At 34.9% G+C, this 18495-nt stretch overlaps 1 protein-coding gene across 1 annotated transcript in view; it reads right to left on the bottom strand.

Moving 5' to 3' along the window:
* LOC145664260 (UDP-glucosyltransferase 2-like) overlaps positions 1-18495 on the bottom strand; it is a 57945-nt gene that overhangs the window by 19448 nt on the left and 20002 nt on the right. Inside the window, exons 3-4 of the mRNA XM_081730766.1 lie at positions 13418-13640; positions 9951-10170 (exon numbers count right to left, since the gene is read on the bottom strand). Of these exons, the coding sequence (XP_081586892.1) occupies positions 9951-10170; positions 13418-13640 (443 nt within the window). The remainder of the gene's footprint in view (positions 1-9950; positions 10171-13417; positions 13641-18495) is intronic.

Raw genomic sequence — 18495 nt, 5'->3', positions numbered from 1 at the left:
ATTCGTATGGACACGAACTTTATTTGATTGTTTCGTTGGTACATTATAGCGTCCAGATGAAGAAGTTTCATACTATGTACAAATCTCCTGTCATAACCTTTGATTGATCGGAATCAAGACACATCAAATGGTTGCACAAATCGTGTGCAATTCTTTGGTATCTTCTCAACCATTAGGTCTTTGCCATCCGTCATGCAACTTGAAATGGACAATTTGTTTGTGAATGGACCCCAGTGGTCAAGCAATAGCAAGTTCAAATTATCAGGCTTCGCCATGGAAGAGAATACTTCACGCATTGAAACGTGCATCCACTCATTTTCTCATATAAATTTCTGAGCTGAATATCTCGAATAGTTCTCAACGTACAGGAGTTTTATTACCTGTTGTAATCAGCATGAATTGGTCCTTCAAATGACATGCTTATTTCTCTGCAGGCGAGTGCTTCTCCCAAACTTCCCTTGTCAGCTGGCTTCAGACCCTCATATCCATTAAATAATACAATAAAACAATTAATATAAACAATGAAATGTGCAAATTGTACATATAACAGAAAAGACAATCCCTTTATAAACATCCAAGTGTATGTCGTTCCACTTAGTGACCAACTTTGTAACTTATAGGATGTCACATAGATTTGCTGTGATGATTACTAAATTAATCCCTAATTATTCTCTACTAAATTAATTACTAATCATAAATTTATTATGAGGGATTAATTCTTCTCTTTCCAAATACAGTTTCTCCCAGGCTCGTGGCAGTCAGCACGCCGTCGTGGCAGTCAGCACCTTCATATTTGCAATCAGCCACAGTCGTGGCAGTCAGCACCAATATTGGCTGTGGCAGTCAGCACCCGTGGCAATCAGCACCTATCCGGACAGCAGCAGCACCTCAAAGTATTTTCAGCTCTTTTGCAAAGGGTATTGTGAGCCCATTCCATACTTCAAAATAAAATTGAGGAGACAATGTTTGATAGAACTTAAAGCTTTAAAAATATATACATTATTTCTGGGGGCCTTAAGAGTAAACGCTTTACTGAAATTGGCTCAGATCACATTTTGGTTTCATTTATTTATTTATTTTTTAACGTAGTGGGTCTTTCCAAGATAAATTTATACATTCATGTTTGTATCGTATCATATGAAGTTTTATCTTGAGATGAACAGCATTCAAATGACGAGGAGCTTAAGTGAATATGCCGTTGCTCCCTCCTTTACTACATGTTACGGCACTCTTTGTTATTTGTTATTTACAATTAATATCTTTTATCAGGTGTTGATTATCATCGTGGAAAGGCAAAATACACTAGTGATATATGTTGCTGAAGCGACCGATCCTTCCTCTTCCATCTCAGTAATTTAAACCTCAAACCACAGGAGTAAATCTCTGTCTCCAACAAAACACACACTGTGTGCTATAAAGGTCTGAGTTTTTAAAATAAATTTTCACTAAAAATACGTAACTTAAAACATTTCTTTTTAAGTCAGTAGAACAATGGGGCCTAAAATTTGACTGACTTCAACTCCAAGTAGTAGGGATTATGTTGCAACCTCTATAAACACATACATCATATTCTGTCAAAATCGCGTGTGGACTTTGTGGTGGACAAACACCGTGCTCGTGGGTTTTCTCGGGGTTCTCCCATTTCCTCCCACTTTCTTCGTTCCACCATTTCACTCAACTCTCATCATCACTGTCTCCTTTAGTCTAACCGACATAAACGTGGGACGTAAAACTTAAAGATTCCATTTCATTTTTTCTGTCAAAATCGAAATAAATTTTATGAAATGCATCACACTGCCAAAATACATAGTTTTTTTCTAATAAGGTGGAAAGAGATAAGTTTACTCTCTTCGTTCTCGGTTGATTTTTAACAAATAATAAAATACAATTACAGTACAATACTAGTTTGATTGAGAAATCTCCGCATCGCTTTTCCAGTTAAGAAAACTCTTCTTGGAATAAGCGAATTTGTATTGCTCTCTGTATTACTTTTGTTTACTGGTTTCAACTGTAAATATCAGAATATGTGGAAAAACAAAAGAAAGACTAACCACAGGTTGGCCACGATTAGGCTCGAGTTCTCAGTAAAAGCGAAAAGCAATACCACTGTCAATCTGGACCATCGATTCAAGAATCCAACTATAATTTAGATTTGCATCACACCATCATTTTGTTTCTATCTACTTGACTACCAGATTCCCATTCCTCACAATTACTATTGTACAAACTTAGTCGAATAAGATGATTATTTGTTGCGTTAAAATTTACCTTGATTTCCATTAATTGATTCCTTACCACCTCATATACTATAAGTAGTTTACAAACTTCCTTTTGAGTTGCACTCTTTCTTATACTTACTACCCTATTAACTAAACAGAAAGTATAAAAGGTAAAATTAAGCATCACAAATCACATAAATAAAATGTTGGGTTTGATACAAATAATCGTTTCGCGTAATTCAGCCTAGATTTAACATATTTATCATTTTTTTTTTTTTTAATCGAATAACAGTGATGTTTCCAGAAAGATGAAAAATTATTTTTTTCCGACTAAGAAAACAGCATTTCAGTAGTAAAGAAAGGCAAAATAGAAGTTATAATAAGAAAAATCATTCACTCTCAGATTCATTCCTACCAGAAACCTTTATCAACTTAAATACTACATATCAGTAACACAGTGTTGCTAGGCGAAGATTTTTCGTATACAATACACTAATAGACCGAATTTTGGGCTTCGTTTAAAATACAAGTAACTTTGTATTTGAATTTTAGTAAACGCAGAAAACTGTATAGTTGTTTCAAATAATATTTTCAGAGGAAATTAGCTGTTTAGAATTGATTACCATTGTATAATTACATGTAAAGCTACATTTGGCACTTCGGTAAACATTTCTTCAAGATTGTATAAGAAACCGTAGACTATTGCAAATGGATAAATTGAGTTGTAAGATCTATGTTTTCCATTCAGGAAACTTCTACACTTATTCAATAACACAAAAGGTTAAAAACCTTAGTTATAATAATTTATTAATAAAGAATGACTAAAAAAATGTTAATTGCTTGTTATTTTATGTCATATGGGGTGCTTTTCTTGTTTAATACCAATGGAGATTCATTTTATTGGAATAATTTTCCTATTTGTAAACGAATTGAGGCTCTACGCTAAGATCGGCCGCTACTTTGCTAAAATTTTTGTGAATAATTTGAAGACAATGAAGAATATAAGAAATGTAGAAAGTGAGCCAGGTGATATCTACAAAATGCTACTAAATAAACAAATAACTGTTTCCAAATATTTCCTCAGAGATCGGAAATTTGGGTGCAGTTTATGACTCCATAATTGTTGGACATCCAAATTTACACATTTTACAGACGATGTTGAAAACAATTGTTAGTCCATATAATATCGTTAAGCAGATACTTAGGGATGGGCACGAGTCGAGATAAAACTTAACTCGACTCGAATTGGACTCAAGTTTCGAGTAGAGTCAAAGGTAATTTTCTCGAGTCGAGTTCCGAGCCGTGTCACTGTTTCTGAGGTTGAGTTCCGAGTCGAGTCGAGTTTGATACATGGCTCGCTCGTTCAGTTCGTTTTGGAATCATGGATTGATTAAATTGGAAAGCGAAAGTCATGAGAAAAATGTAAGCAGTAATATGGAATATTTTAGTGTAGCTCACGAGACACTGCTCGCACCTCGTCTCGTCTCGATAACGAGACAATAAATTTTTATAACGAGACAGCCTCAAATCTCGTGAGCACTAATATAAGTGTATACTGTAATTCTTACCATCAAGGTTCGGTCGAATTTTTGAGCCCAACCAGAAATCCAACCCTAATATCGATATCAATCGGCTCTTCTCAGTTCAACTAAGCGAACTGCTTGAGTCAGCTCGGTAGAGATGAACCATTAGCTCGGCTCAATTGAGCCGATGGCTCGAGCCTGCTCGGCTGGGATGAGCCACCGACACTTCTCAGGTGAGCCATCGGCTCGAGCCAGCTCGGTTAAAAGGAGTTCATCGGCTCGGTTCAACTCGGCTCAACTGAGCCAATGGCTCAAACAGGCTCGGATAGGTGAGCTGTTGGATCGGCTCATTTCTCGGTTCGGTTCGATAGTGAATGAGCTGTGAGCCGAGCCGCTAGAGCTGTTGACAACCCTAAACCCGGGCCGAGCAGTTTTGAACATGTTTTGTATGCACTCTATAACTTTTAACAATTTTTGGATTGAGCGAAAACTTGCTCCTCCGGAACTCAAACTCAGAACCTCGTGAACGATTCCTTGCCTCCTAGTAGAGGCAATATACGGTTTGACCCGGAAATAATTGCAACATAAATGGTTTTTTCGTCTATCACTTCCAAATAGCGTTGCTAATAATATATTCAAAATCCGCTTTCGTAATGCTTGGGGAAAGTCCGCCATCTTGGATTCAACATGGCGGCCACACCGAGACATCGACTCACACTTAAATGCCAATATCTACTCACAGATTTAAGCTGAAAACTTCGTTCCTGTGCCATTTTTAAGATAATAGCATACCTTAAGGGATGCAAGTTTGCATGCCTCCATGTACCACCGCCATATTGAAAAATGGCGGCGATTATTAAAAATATAGTTTCTTTTTCAATTGGCAATAATGTTTTATTGGCAGATAACTCAGAAACTAACAGAGATATACAGCAATTTCTTGAAATAAACGTAAAAGCTCATGATCTTAGCTTTCCAACGAGGGTACTTATGTTCGTTTATCTTACAAAGTAACGGAGCTAGTCGAATTTATGTGGCACTAGGTGTGCGATTTTCGATAATATGACTTTTTTCTCAGGTTCCTGGTAGAAGCTAAGTAGACGCAGTATACGGATTGACCAGTAAATAATTTCAACACAAATAATTTTTGAACCAGGATGTGTAACAAGGTGTATTTAACTACATATTAAAAATCTTCTACTCACCTCCTTGGGGAAAGTCCTCCGAAATTTCGAAAAATATGACTTCTGAGATTTCGTTCAGATGTCGCTACAGATCGCGATAATCCATCATTGAAATGAAAGAAGATGTGAAAAATTGCTCAAAATTACGATATTTCTTCAGTCCTTGTTATGGTTAACGCTACATGTCTATTTGAAAGGCAAGAATTAAACAGTGTAGCAACCTCTTCACTGAAAAAAATGTCCTCGTCTTTACAAAGTTTACACCGTTTTCCACATTATCGCAAGTTTCTTCCAGGCAATTGTCACTAATTTATATTAGTGATAGATCATGTTTCTGGCATGAATACTTCATGTCTCTATTGTTTTCATGTATGTGTATATATAATGGATAACAATTAAAACAGTGTAGCTATCTAATCATTAAAATGAATGATCATCTTCATAAAATTCTAGAATTTCTTTACACATTGCACAAGTTTCTCTCACATAATGCCCACATTCAATGTACAAACTATATCTACTTTGCACCGCATACGTGTATGTTCATACCTTATATGCATATTCAATACATAAAAACTACATTAATAACTAAAACTAATAATTTTCATTTTCAAAAACTTCAGTTTTGTCTCACATTATCAAAATATTTAACCAGAAACTGGTCACAAATTGATGTACAAAACTGTCCATACTCCTTGCATCAACACACCATACTCACATAGTTTTCTGCGGATATATATATTTAGTAAATGGCAAATAAGCAGCACACCAACCAGCATAGAGATATTTCATTGAAGAGGATAAGTAGGGATGCAGCTGATACTAAAAAAAAGAAAAAAAATACTTGATTTCTTAACATTATGTCAGCCGTTCCGAACTGAAGAGGAACTTATTAATATTACGAACGGTTTAACTGCCCAAGATCGTGTCAATGTTGATAAAGCAAAATGTGTTGGACAAAATATTTTACTGAAAATGAAGGAAAATTCGTCAGACTCAGTCATATTTTCGAAGAAGGATAAAGCCATTACAATGGCAGACAAGAAATCCATACATACGATTACCGGATCAATCAGTATGGAACATAACAAGCTTTTCCAAAGATTAGCAATTGTTGCTATGATAGGAAACATGAATCTAGAAAACGTTTCCTCCTATGAGCTTTGTTCTGTTCCAAGAACTTTATTTGAAGATTATGAGAATCTACGACCAGCAAATAAATCTGCACTGGCTAATGCTTTATGGAAAATGACAAGTTCACCTTCAAATACACCAACGTCTTGTAAATATGTGATTGACGGTGGGTGGTTGCTCCACCAGGTCAATTGGCCAGTGAATCATACATTCAAAACAGTATTTGAGTCCTACGTTTCTTACATGAAGACACACTTCAGTGACGCTTCAGTTATTTTCGATGGTTACATTAGTGGTCCATCGATAAAAGATTGCACACACCTAAGGAGAACTAGAGGTTTGAGCGCTCCTGCAGTGCTCCTTTCTCCAGAAATGAAAGTTTCTATGAATAGGGAGAGACTAATTCGAAAATTGAGTTTGGAGCTTTCTGCTGTTGGATTTCAAGTTTTGTATTCAGACAGGGATGCTGACACACTGATAATCAACACAGCTATTCAAGAGTCACGAAACCAAGATACTTGTGTTGTTGGAAATGATACTGATCTGCTCATTCTTCTCCTAAGTCTATCACCGTCAAACACGAATGCTTTGTTTTATAAAACAGAAACTAGGCTTTGGGACATTAAATCTACGAAAACAGACCTTGGCGAACTCTGTAACAGTCTTCTATGTATCCATGTATTTCTTGGTTGTGATACAACATCACGATTTTTTGGAAAAGGAAAACAAGTGGCATTACAACTAGCTAATTCCGATGAGGCCTTTCAGAAATCCATTTCTATTTTTAATTCTAAAAATGCCTTTAAAGAATAAATTATTCGTGCTGGAGAACAGGCAACAGCAAGGCTGTATAAATGCAAGGAAGATGAATCTCTTGTTGCTTTAAGAATAAGAATGTTTTCTAGCAAAATCAGTACAGCAACAGATTTTGTACGACCAGAAAACCTTCCCCCTACTCCTGATGCACTTAAATATCATTCTCTGCGTGTTTACTACCAAATCATGGCAGGGAAGAGTCTATCCTCTCAAATGCGACCAGAAGATTGGGGATGGCGACTACATCAGGGAATGTATTTTCCAGTGATGATGAACAGGAAACCTGCTCCTGATAATATATTGGAAATCATTCATTGTAATTGTCATGGAAATTGTATAAGCATGAAGTGTTCTTGCAAGAAGTGTGCTCTGTTTTGTACATCATTTTGTGGACAGTGTCTGGGACAAACTTGTGATAATGTAGAAAGGGAATCAGAACATTCTGACAATGAAGACGACTTGTTTTAGTAATTAGGTTGGTGTGCTGCTTATTTGCCATTTACTAAATATACATATCCGCAGAAAACTATGTGAGTATGGTGTGTTGATGCAAGGAGTATGGACAGTTTTGTACATCAATTTGTGACCAGTTTCTGGTTAAATATTTTGATAATGTGAGACAAAACTGAAGTTTTTGAAAATGAAAATTATTAGTTTTAGTTATTAATGTAGTTTTTATGTATTGAATATGCATATAAGGTATGAACATACACGTATGCGGTGCAAAGTAGATATAGTTTGTACATTGAATGTGGGCATTATGTGAGAGAAACTTGTGCAATGTGTAAAGAAATTCTAGAATTTTATGAAGATGATCATTCATTTTAATGATTAGATAGCTACACTGTTTTAATTGTTATCCATTATATATACACATACATGAAAACAATAGAGACATGAAGTATTCATGCCAGAAACATGATCTATCACTAATATAAATTAGTGACAATTGCCTGGAAGAAACTTGTGATAATGTGGAAAACGGTGTAAACTTTGTAAAGACGAGGACATTTTTTTCAGTGAAGAGGTTGCTACACTGTTTTAATTCTTGCCTTTCAAATAGACATGTAGCGTTAACCATAACAAGGACTGAAGAAATATCGTAATTTTGAGCAATTTTTCCCATCTTCTTTCATTTCAATGATGGATTATCGCGATCTGTAGCGACATCTGAACGAAATCTCAGAAGTCATATTTTTCGAAATTTTGGAGGACTTTCCCCAAGGAGGTGAGTAGAAGATTTTCAATATGTAGTTAAATACACCTTGTTACACATCCTGGTTCAAAAATTATTTGTGTTGAAATTATTTACTGGTCAATCCGTATACTGCGTCTACTTAGCTTCTACCAGGAACCTGAGAAAAAAGTCATATTATCGAAAATCGCACACCCAGTGCCACATAAATTCGACTAGCTCCGTTACTTTGTAAGATAAACGAACATAAGTACCCTCGTTGGAAAGCTAAGATCATGAGCTTTTACGTTTATTTCAAGAAATCTCTGCATATCTCTGTTAGTTTCTGAGTTATCTGCCAATAAAACATTATTGCCAATTGAAAAAGAAACTATATTTTTAATAATCGCCGCCATTTTTCAATATGGCGGTGGTACATAGAGGCATGCAAACTTGCATCCCTTAAGGTATGCTATTATCTTAAAAATGGCACAGGAACGAAGTTTTCAGCTTAAATCTGTGAGTAGATATTGTCATTTAAGTGTGAGTCGATGTCTCGGTGTGGCCGCCATATTGAATCCAAATGGCGGACTTTCCCCAAGCATTACGAAAGCGGATTTTGAATATATTATTAGCAACGCTATTTGGAAGTGATAGACAAAGAAACCATTTGTGTTGCAATTATTTCCGGGTTAGGCCATTTTTTCTCGTTTGTTTCTTCTACTATCCTGAAGAATTCTCAACGACCGAGATTGACAGTGAACTAGGTTTTAGTATTCAGACACAAACCGCCTATCTTTCATGGTTATACAAGGTGTTGTTATAATAATAGTAATACATATTATTATTAATAATAATAAGTTGTAATTGTAGTAGTAGTAGTAGTAGTAGTAGTAGTAGTAGTAGTAGTAGTAGTAGTAGTATCATTGATAATTGTATTGTCTATGTAGGATACTTGAAACTACACACAGGATTTAGCTCGAATTGGGTCGTTTTGGCTCTACTCGACTCGACTCGACTCGACTCGAAACTCGACCCAAATTCGAGTTGAGTTGGAGGAAATTTTTCGAGCCGAGTTCTTGAGTCGATGTTTTGCGTCGAGTCGAGTTTCAAAGAAAACTCGCTCGAACTCGCTCGTGCCCATCCCTATAGATATTATTTGACGTTGGGGAAGAGCCTTAACTCAAGAACTCCAAATCAATTGGAAGACCTATATTGGGGAACTACGAATTTGCCTCACACGCTGAATTCTGCAACTTTGTACTTACTTATAATAAGCATGTGTTATGGTATGCCTTCTTAAGCATTAGAGTTAGAAAAAAAGTGTTGTGTGTGCATGATGTTGGCCAGGAGATGAGACGAGAAATAAGATTTTCTCGTTTAATCTTGTAAATTTTTGTAAAATTCTCGTCTTGTGGACGATACTATCTGTGCATATTTTAGAAAGTCCTTCGTGCCCGTGGGTTTTCTTGGGTGCTCCCGTTTCCTCCTACATTCTCATTCCACGAGTTCTTCCAACATCATTCACTTGCTTTAATCGTCTGTCTCCCTTAGTCTAAAGGGCATAATGTGGGAAAATTTCATTTCATTTCATTTTAGTAAGTCCTACCTGTAGATAGACAGCAGACATCAATTTTATTTACTGAAACATAAATCCCCTCTGAAGGAGACTAGTGACGCAACTGCTTCTAGGGAATATAATGTCCAATTTAAGATATAAATTTCTCAGTATGGACGGAATTATTATTATTATTATTATTATTATTATTATTAGATTGTCAGTATACGTATCTGAGTGTGAAAGCCTGGCAATGCTGTAATTAATACATATATTTTACCTTGTTAATTATTTCAATCTAAATATTTTTTTTTTTTAATTACTAAAAGTTATGAAACTTACTGTGGATTTTCTAAAATTTCTTTGATAGCGTTTGACAGATCCTCTCTTGTGAGTGTCCTGATGTCTAAAGGAATAGCAACTCCCAATTTTGCTACGCGATTGATATTTAAATTTTGGTCACCAAATACGGGAAATCCTATTAATGGAACTCCACGGTGTACGGCCTCCATTGTGCCCAAGAGTCCGCCATGGGTGATGAACAGACGAACATTAGGATGAGCTACACAAATGAAATTAGAAATTATACACAATGGATAATATATTTTTGTTCTTTCAATAATTATGTTTCGGAAACATCGACTTTAGTTCAAATTAATTTTAAAAATAAGGCAAAAACGTTTAAGAAATCACAAGAAAAAGTGTAAATTTAATTGCAAAAATATCAGCTGTTTTGGATGTTTAAAAATAAGCTACATAATATTTTAACACTATTAAAAAAAAAAAAACTTTGTTAGCTTTCATATGTAGCAAAACGTACGAAGTTCATCTTTACTTCTACAAACAAAATGCGTTTAGGAAATGTTGAACTATCTTCCCAAAATTTCAAAATCATAGGTACTAGATTATTCTATTTTCTACAAATGAACACAGCTGAATTATACCCTGTATACAAAATTTATGAACGAATGTGTTCAGTAGTAATATAATTGTGGTAACCATTCTTCAAAACATAAATTACTACGCTTTACCAGGAATATTTTATAGGATTGGATCATCTATCTTTAGGTGGTTAAATTTCAGGATTCCAGAGCAATGATTTAACTGGAAAATTTAAATTACTGATAGACATCAATTGTATCTCAACAAATTTAAACTTTATCTGACATTTTTAGCTTAGAGCTCCAAAATATTATTTGCAAGTTTAATATTTAAAAATGAAATTTCTATCAATAGCTTCTAATAGCTGTAGTAAACCCATGACTTAATGGTCACAAAAGATTTGTTTCTAGAGTGAGCAATCTATAAGATTTTTTTTTCTTTTGGTTCTGTGTTGTTTAAATGAATAGACACTAGACTAAGCTAACTGAAATTGATAGATTATTTAATCTTAATCTCAATAAAATAATCCATCAACTTGTCAGTTACATGTTTAAAAACAATTTAAAACTTTTCTATCCAAATCACACTCTTTCAATGTCAATGACTTCACACATGGGCGGCGATTAGGGGGGCAAAGGGGGGCAGTTGCCCCCCCACTTTTTTGAAATGACCCATTAATGTATATAGTTTCATTTGGAAATATTAAGTTTTTGTATGTATTAATGGTTCATAGAATAACAATTGTGCCATAAAATATTTGCCGTCCCGTGAGTACATATTGGTTGTCTTCTGGTTCAGTTAAGAAAGCTACAGGAATTGCGTTTTAATTGCCACGAAAAATGGCCCAAAAATTAACCTATTTGAACGCCATAATTCGAGTGTATTTTCATTCTTCTTACAAGGGCTCACTATGTTAGTCACCCGCTTTGGTACAAATTGAGATAACATTTCGTACCAAAAAGAAGTCCTTCACAATTTGTGAATCACAAGTTATTCCTTAATTGCACAAAAAATCGAAAGTTCCTAAAATGTGTTTTCATCTTTCTAATACTAAGGAATATTTTTATTTTATTTGTTTTTTTGAGTTTAACATCCCGTTCATCAGTGAGTCTATATGAGACGAGGACCTACTGATTAAAGTGGAACATGAACCACATGATCTCCCGCCAGGAATCGAACCCGGGTTTCCCACGCAGGGGCGTCATTTCAGACTTCGCTTGGGGGAGGGCAAGGCCACCACCGATATAAGACTTTCACGTTTTGTACTAGAATATTAGTAGGCAATCTATTAAAGTATATGTATTCCTCAAACTCTTGGAGGGGCAATTGCCCCCTCCTCCCCCCTAAATGACGCCCCTGTTCCCACGTCAAAGGCGCGGCAATGTTTGCAGTGGAATATACGAGTTTAGCGGTGTATATATACAATTTCGTATATACAATTAAATTTAGTGAATTCGACATAATTCTAGGTTTTAGGATTATTTTGTATAACTGGAGTGATTCTAAGTATTGTTGAGTTTTGATGTACGTATTCCAAGAAAGTGAAAATTGTACATGCAACGAACATGCTTCGGGAAGCTGCAAAAGTATTTCTTTAAATGTCCCAGCATATGCTTCTAGTATTTACTATCTTTTTAAGAGTAATAACATACATCTAATAGCATGTGTGGAATTAAAAATATAAGTTGTTCGTTAATCCCCGGTTTCAATGCAACTTTTGAAAAACAAGCCTCATTTTTCATTACTATTCGATTAATATTATTTTTTCCGTTTATTTGTTTTGCAAATATGTTATTAAGTATGCTCCTAATCTGATCACACAATTTTCCAAACAGAATTTTAAAATGTTCTTGAGCAAGGAATCAAATCTTCTTACACCTTCGTTGTTTAAGTGTAAGAAGGACTAGTATATCTACTTGCGTTGCTTTTACCAATTTACTTTCAAAAAATATGAAACACGATATATGGTATTTTAACTGGAAAAGAGAGTATCCTAATAGTTATACCACCTTTCATCGAACAAAATGTTAGAAGAAACCAGGAAAAGTAACATTGATATACAAATATTGAGATCATGTCTTGCCCCCCCACTTTTAATGTCCAACCGCCGCCACTGACTTCACATATTAACTTACATGTAAGCTAAGGCTACAAATCTACAAGAAATTCATAAATGGCACCAACCGTTTTACTTTATAGTATTTACATTTTGCTAACAACATCATGTGAAGATAAACGCCACAACTATTATCAAGGACGACAGTGAATCAGGAAGCTAATAGTTCTTATGTCAATAGTATGAATTCTGAGCCTAATCACAAGGGTTCTTTGTACGTATGAACAGCTGTCTGTGCCAATTTTCTCTGCTTTTCCTTTTTCTTACACTTGATCATCCTATCCTTTCACCCTCACGCACTTTTAATATCTACTAATTTCCTTCAGCACTAGTTCATCTAACAAAGCAACGGAAGGTTAACACATTGATCTCGAAATCAATTTTGGCGTTGATAAGTAGGGTCTGCAGAGTGTAATAATGACAACATAAATTAAAAACAAAACTACCTAAGTAAAATAAAAGTATGTAAACAAGAATTTTAGGAATGATCCAAAAAATGAATCAAAAGATTGCGATCTTGGCCAATAATTAGATGTTGGGTCAGGAGCCACAAAAATTTTTGAACGGCCTCTAGATAAATCGAGTTTCTGTATATTTTACGGAATAAGCACGTTTCCGGTTTGTACTTGCTTCCTACTGAGTGGTATTATTTTATCATCCCACTTTTAACCCTTCATTAAGAACATCACATGAATACAGCGTTAAGGTCACTTCCTTTCGGGTGTTCGTTTTTCATTTTCCACAAATGTATTTGATTATGCTTGTTGTGGTTATAGGATATTATGTATACCTATATATTTTGTGAACTTACGTAGTATATCTGACTGAGGTAACCATTTTCCAGTCATGACATTTTTAGGTTTATTGGGCATTTCATCTGATTCAAATTTCCAAATCACTTTTTGTTTTAACCCAGCAAAGACATCTATGAAAATCTGCCTTGTTTCTGGAGGTATTTGATCTCCTCTAAGAGCAGATCCCATACTGAAGTAAATTACTCCATCTTTAGCTTCATCCATAAACTTTTGTATGTCCTAAAAAATGTAATAAAAACATTATCAATAGAATACTTACGGATTATTTACATGTGATCGGTTCTATTAAAAGGAAAAGTATTAGGATAGATAATAATAGTTCAAATGCTCATTATTTTGAGAAATAATTTTCGTGTGAAAATTAAAGATTCCACAGAGATGGAAATCCTTCTGGACTTGATTGTTTTTTCAATAGTTTCTTTTGAAAGCCAAATGGAGAAATACTCTTATGTAAAGAGAATTAACAAACTAGATGAAGGTCTTTACTTCTTTATCATTAATTCTTATACACAGCAGAATTGTTCAAATTTATAATTCAATGATTTCACATTTCCTCGTGTTTGAGTGGGAGCAAGTGCCATTAACTGAGCAGTGAGAGCATGTAAGTGTTGAAAGTGTTCTACTTTTAACATAAAGTAAATCTCAGCAAATTTCCATATATTCTGCAATTGAAGACAAATTGGTAAACGTTCCAAGTCCACCGGAGCATTTTTTTAAAAGACGAACAAAACCACTATAATATTGAATGTTTTTATTTGGATTTTTTTTTTAGGGCTTGTCATATTAATTATGTTCCTAGTTGTCCCTCGTTAAAGTTCCAACTACATGAAATAGATATATGAATGTGAAACATGTTTATGTACACATACGTCTCTGGACTTGCGATATTTTTCAATTAAGTTCCTCAATTTGAAATATTATTGTATTGTTAAGTACAGTTACATGTTCAAAGTGTGAATAACTAATATAGTAATAAAAAAACTAATTATACAAAAGAGTCTTCAATGGCGGATCCAGGCCGGAACCGTGAGGAGGTCAGGAGCTGAATAAGTCCATTCCAGGTCGGATCCATGCTGTTTTGGACGCAAAAGGAGGCCCCACACCATACTAGGTATGATTTTCACACCTTTGCAAACGTTTTGGATTTTTATGTCCAACCCCTGTATATATGTATATGTATATGTATATGTATATGTATATGTATATGTATATGTATATGTATATGTATGTATGTATGTATGTATGTATGTATGTATGTGTGTGTGTGTGTGTGTGTGTGTGTGTGTGTGTGTGTGTGTGTGTGTGTGTGTGTGTGTGTGTGTGTGTGTACAGTAACTTGCCTAAGTCCATACTTTCCCCAACCTGTTATTTTATAATTACAGACGAAGGGCCACGATGGCTCAGTTGTAAAGTGCTCTCATGTGGTGCGTGTGGTTCCTGGTTCAATCCTACCTCGTGTCAAATGGGCATTATGTTGGAAAAACACCATGTGTCTGTTTTCGCCGGATTCACCCACCTTCTTCATTCTATCATTCCACTCATTAATTATCACCATCGTCACTCTTTGCGTAGGTGGATAAATGTAGGATGATAAACTAGAAAATATGTATATAGAGAGACGAAGGAGCAAATTTCAATAGTTTTTTTTTTAAATATAAGTTTTTATAAAATTGGAAATTAGTTTGGTCTCTGTAAGCTACTAATAATTCAATTCAAAATGTGCTATTAGTATCGAAATGATGGATGAAAGAGCAAGAGGAAAGTACTAATGCTGAAGAATGTATTGTAGGAGTAATGTAAGCTTGTTTGTTTTAGAGTAGGAGAAGTTAGCTGTATCATGTCTTCACTTATAATTTAAAGCTGACGTCATTACTCATCATTCTTGCAGTATGCGCAAATATTTTGTTACAAAAAGAGTACCAGCTTGAGAGGACTGACATATAATTATGACTACAAAAACATGTAATAATATGCGTCGATACTGAAATTAGTGAGATTCCGTATTGTAGGTAGCAGAATATAGGTTATTTATTTGTGTCTTGACGTTATTACGTCTCTTCTAATTATTGCCTTTTCTTTTTTCAAGTATTCAAGGACATTTGCCCTTGGAAAGAATTTGCCAAGTTAACGGAGTCCATGACTTGAAAAGAATCGGAGAGTTTTTTTTACATGTTAACAGGAGAGCATCGTGAGGGAAGTTTTTTTATTATTTCAAACTAAAAAAAGAAAACTTTCTTAACGTAGTGATTGTACTATACAACAATTAGACAATTAGGTAGCCTTTCCCCTTAGTTTGAAACAAATAGGGCCTAAATAAATACTGTAAATAAATAAGTGTGGCTTCTTTGACGAGCTGCCTCTGACGTTAATAAATCGAATTATCTATTGTAATATATTTCAATAAAATATAATGAATTACTGGTAAAAGTGTTGTGGTCACATCTTGTTAAATTATAAAATTGAGAAATACAAGAAACATACGGTACATATTATCGAAGTGAATAATTACTATTTTCATTTTATTAAAGTAAAATCCGAACAACTGTAATGCGTTTAAATGTTCACGCTTTCTGTCGGATACAGAATCCAGAACCATGTGGACCAAAAGACGCACGCACTAGCCACTATACTAATGGGGAGGACCCCATAAACTTACTATCAGTTTGGAGGCATTCTCTTTTCTTCTTGATCAAATTAGTTACTTGGTTGTAATTTAGTGTCCCTTTTCGACAGTTAGGCTATATGAGACGTGGACTTAAAATTTAAGTTGAAATCAATTGATCAAATTATTGTTAGAATGATTGAAGTCCATTAAACTTTGAATGATGATAACGGTTTTGAAGCAATATATATGAAATTTTCTAAGACGGGACACCGTACGTCATTCTATACGGAATGTCTTGGGAGTGCTAATTGAAAAACATCTAGAAACAAGATGATTTTTGGCTAAGGGAGAAAAATCTTAGAAGAAAAATTTAAAGTTGAACCCTAGGGACGATGATAACAATTACCCAGATTGGATTATTTAGGCATACACAGTACCTTTTTCAGTATAAATAACAATGAATCACTGAGTAATTTGATGTCATGATCACTGTTAAATTACAATGCAGTGTAATATGCATATTTTATTTGATTAAACTGTAAGCCTACGAAGTAACTAAGTGTAGGGGACAGGATCAGCCATCACTTTTCAAGGACATAACCGATTATAACCATTTTCCTTACAAATCTTCATACTATTGACACGCTCAATGTAAAAATATGCATGTCCTACCTAAAATACTTTAAAAAATCAATTAACGTACTGGACAGTTTTTGATCTGCTATTGTTGAAGAGTTTGACACATATATAACCATTTCTTTATAAAAGTATAGAAAATAACCCTTACCAATTCGAAAAAAAAAATAGTTACTCTATGTAATATACTCTTGGAGAAAGTAGTCTATGAAATAGGTTTTTCCCTTTATTCCTCAAGGACACGATAGGTCAGAACTATCCAGGGTGCGAAATCCCGGGGGGGACGGGAGGGATTTCCCCCCACCAAAAATGTTATACTTGCGTTTCCCCTCCCCACCAAAATATGTAAGGGGGGACACTTTAATATGAAAATATAAGTAGGTCTATAATGAAAATTTTCAAACAAACAATAAATTTGAATGCATGCATGTTTTTCAAAAACGTAGTTTAGTTGTAAAGGTATCAGGTGTTTAACTTTGTCGGCTGTTTCTTTGTGACGAGATGGAGAAATTTGTTCTCTAGCGTACCAGTTGCTTGCAAAATTGGTAAAATTTCTTAAACAGTTGACGAATCTACAAACAGGTTTGCGGATAAGCACTTGCTTTTATATGTAACATATGTGGACGAAGAAAATAACCATTGTTGTTGTTTTTATAAATTAGTGCCTGTAGAAAATGCCGATGCAAAATTCGTTGAAGAGAAAATTATTCAAGCGTTTTCCGAAGATGGCATATTTTTAATCTTAAAGAAAAGCTTGTTAGATTTGGTTCGGACGGGGATGTAGTGTTTACTGGGAGAAACAAGGTGTTGCTGCCCAAATTAGAAGAAATGTCGACCAGTGTCTAATTAGCGTACAGTACATGGCACATCGAATGGATCTTGTATCTGAAAGAATTTTTGATGTTGTGAATGCTGTTCACAATTTTGAATATTTGTTAGGCGAACTTCATACAGCTGCAAAACTTAAAAGTATCGCGACAGTCACAGATGCCGCAGGACTGCTAAAAATCAAAAGATTGTTTCACATACGTTGGATTTCAAATGAGGAGCATGTATTATTTGCAGTCTTTACATATTTTTCTTGTATAATGCAATTCCTACTTTTGGAGTATGAAAATGCTGACCATTTCAACAGAGATAGTTTTAAACTGAGTGGTATTTACAAAAAACTGTTGGAGAAAAAGAACATTCTATTGCTCGGTTTTCTTCTGGATATTGCATCCATTCTGTCTAATATTAGTAAAACGATGCAAAAGGAACCAGTTTCGTACAATGAAATAGAGCAAGAATTGAACCTTTAATCCAAGCTCTGAGAGAAATGCATATGAAAGATGATGTCTACCAAAGTCTTTGTATTAGTGCACTGCAGACAAGCGTCTGATACAGGGAGTGATGATAGTGAGTTTGATCAAATAAGGAGGCAGGTAATCCAGGGTTTAGTAGAAGAAGTGGAAAGGTTTCTTTCTAATGATGTCCTAAAGTGCTTTTCAGTGTTCGTAATAACATGAGTAAGATCGTTTATACGGTAACGTAGACGAATATAAAGAAGCTCAATTGTTTGGATTAAATCCTGATACTGCAGTGTTAGAATGGCTTGGTTTGATTTAGTTTAACGTCCCACGGTTATGCCTGCTAGGCTAAAGGAGACGTGGACCTACTGATTATAATTGAATCCGACCAGTTTGGTCGTTCAATTGTACACCACCGGGAATCGAACCAGGGACCACGAATCGAAGTCAAGCGTGCTAGCCACTAGACCAAACGGGGGTTCTACAGTGTCAGAATGGAGAGAGTACAAGTCAAGTTCTAAGTCGGTAAATGATTTTCAAGTTC

This window comes from Thermobia domestica, chromosome 11 (genome assembly GCF_964235325.1).
Source record: "Thermobia domestica chromosome 11, izTheDome1.hap1.1, whole genome shotgun sequence".
Classification (NCBI taxonomy): domain Eukaryota; kingdom Metazoa; phylum Arthropoda; class Insecta; order Zygentoma; family Lepismatidae; genus Thermobia; species Thermobia domestica.
Note: the sequence above shows the minus strand (reverse complement) of the source record. Positions and strands in the feature narration are given on the sequence as shown.